The sequence below is a fragment of the Brassica napus genome, unplaced genomic scaffold, assembly GCF_020379485.1.
Source record: "Brassica napus cultivar Da-Ae unplaced genomic scaffold, Da-Ae ScsIHWf_1630;HRSCAF=2246, whole genome shotgun sequence".
Classification (NCBI taxonomy): domain Eukaryota; kingdom Viridiplantae; phylum Streptophyta; class Magnoliopsida; order Brassicales; family Brassicaceae; genus Brassica; species Brassica napus.
This window is the reverse complement of record NW_026015047.1, coordinates 12,501-15,000: the sequence shown is the minus strand read 5'-3', so window position 1 is coordinate 15,000 and position 2,500 is coordinate 12,501. Positions and strand designations below refer to the sequence as shown.

The following is a 2,500-nucleotide window of genomic DNA, read 5'->3' as shown; positions in this document are numbered from 1 at the left end:
CCCACTTATATCCCACTGGTTTAACATTATAAGGTGTCCGGATAATCGATCCAAAGACATTCCTTTTCTTAAATGATTCTAACTCCACGTTTATGGCTTCTTTCCATTTGAGCCAATCTGATCTTTGAGTGCACTCTAGTATAGACGTGGGTTCATGATCCTCACCTAAGTCCATCACATCAAGGGCTACTTGGTATGCAAATATATCATTGATGTCGACATCTTTCCGGTTCCATCTTGTCCCAGACATTAAATAATTAATTGAGATCTCATCATTAGCACCTTCAGTACCATGAGGCTCGGCGTCCCGAGTCTCATTGGTTGGTACCTTAGGCATGGCCATTTCGGCCTTGTCTGGACAATCTATGACCTCGGTTTCTTTCGCACCTTTCTTTAGTTTCCGAGGTCTTTTATCTTTGGACCAATTGGTCTACCACGCTTAAGACGTGCTTTAGACTCTGTAGCCACTTGATTGTGTCCATCTTGGACATCAATACTTATTGGTGCATTACAAGCTGGTATATAGGACTTAGTCACTCTTTTCGGGTCAGCAAAGGAATCAGGCAATTGATTAGCTAGCTTTTGCATATGAATTAATTTCTGGACTTCTAAATCACATGATTGAGTCCGAGGATCTTGCCATGATAAGGATGTTTGATTCCATACAATTTCTTTGCCCAGCTTGTTATTTTCTCCCCCTAATGTTGGGTACTCTGATTCATCAAAATGACAATCAGCATATCTGGCCTTAAATAAATCTCCAGTAGTAGGCTCAAGATATTTAATAATGGTTGGAGAATCAAAACCAACATATATTCCCATCCTCCTTTGAGGTCCCATTTTTGTTCTCTGTGGTGGAGCAATAGGAACGTACACAGAACATCCAAATGTTTTGATATGGGATACGTCTGGCTCATGACCCGAGAGTAATTGGGATGGAGAATATCTATGTTCACTGGATGGCCTTATGCGTATTAATTCAGCAGCATGTAATACCGCATATCCCCAAGCTGATACTGGTAGCTTCGACCTCATGAGTAATGGTCGAGCAATCAACTGGATTCTTTTAATGAAGGATTCGGCCAATCCGTTCTGTGTATGTACATGTGCCACGGAGTGTTCCACACTTACCCCCATGGACATACAGTAATCATTAAAAGCTTGGGAACTGAATTCGCTTGCATTGTCAAGACGTATAGTCTTTAGTGGAAAATCTGGAAAATGGGCTCGCAGTCTTATGATCTGTGCCAATAGTCTTGCCAATGCTAAGTTTCTAGATGATAATAGACAAACATGCGACCATCTGGTCGATGCGTCAATGAGGACCATAAAATATCGAAATGTCCCACAAGGTGGGTGTATTGGTCCATATATATCACCATGTATTCTTTCCAGAAAGTTTAATGTTTCCTTACTCACCTTTCCAGGTGATGGCCTTATTATTAATTTCCCTTGTGAGCATGTAATACATGTAATGCTCATAGGGATAGTTATCCTATCTTTCAAGGAATGGCCAGTTGAGCTCGAGATTATTTTGCGCATCATGGATCTGCCAGGATGGCCAAGCCTTTCATGCCATTGTTTAAAGGCTTCTCTGAACTCATTAGGAATTGAAGTGTTAGCCTCACTCGATTTTATATTGGCACAATAGAGGCCTATTGATATAGCAGGGATAGTCTCTAGGACTTTCTTATGGCCTTGGGCATTTTCATAAATCAAGAGGAATTCTTTCTTTCCCTCGCCCCTAGTTTCAACATGTAGATCATTCATGCGAATGTCTTTGAAACTTAACAGATTTCTCTTTGATTTAGGAGAATATAATGCATTAGAGATTTCTAAATGCGTGCCTTTAGGCATCACTAAGTGAGCCGGGCCATGGCCTTCAATAAGGCTGGCCGGTCCTGCTATAGTATTTATTTTGGCACTCCTTAAAATGAGGTTAACAAAATATCTTTTGTCTTTTAATATAGTGTGACTTGATCCACTATCCACTACTAGCTGGTTCTTGTCTTCTTTCATTTCTGAAAATAGACAAGAGTCAATACCTTAGACATTACTTTAAGGTTTAAAGTATGTTTTAATGGCTTTGTTTTATGTTCTTAATAATTTCAACTTTGTATAAGGCATATATAAAGTAAAAACTTTATTTCATAAATAGAATTGCCAAAGTCATAGAACATGGGGAAACAAAAGACATAAAGCCAAATAATCTGGTCTTTTAATTCATGAGGCCAGAAGCTCGTTCTCTTAGGTCACGGATTATTTTCAAAAGCTTATCAGCTTTGTCGATGGTGACAAGAATGATTTTCTGTTTTCTCTGTTCGGAAGCCAAAAGATATGACAAGAGATCCTCATAGATGTTGAATTTCTTAGCCTTGTTAATCAGCTGCACATCCTCTGGATGGAAGGTGGAGTAGGTCTTATATATTAAGTCCTCATTTGTTATTATTTCACCACATAGTATAAGACCGTCCACTATATCCATCAGGGCAGAGTTATA

General features: G+C 39.2%; 1 protein-coding gene across 1 annotated transcript in view; it reads right to left on the bottom strand.

Moving 5' to 3' along the window:
* Nucleotides 1–2,218: 2,218 nt before the first annotated feature.
* The window catches only part of LOC125598121, a 627-nt gene continuing 345 nt past the window's right edge, over nt 2,219–2,500 (bottom strand). Inside the window, exon 1 of the mRNA XM_048772442.1 lies at nt 2,219–2,500. This exon is cut by the window's right edge and continues 345 nt beyond it. Coding sequence (XP_048628399.1) covers nt 2,219–2,500 — 282 coding nt within the window.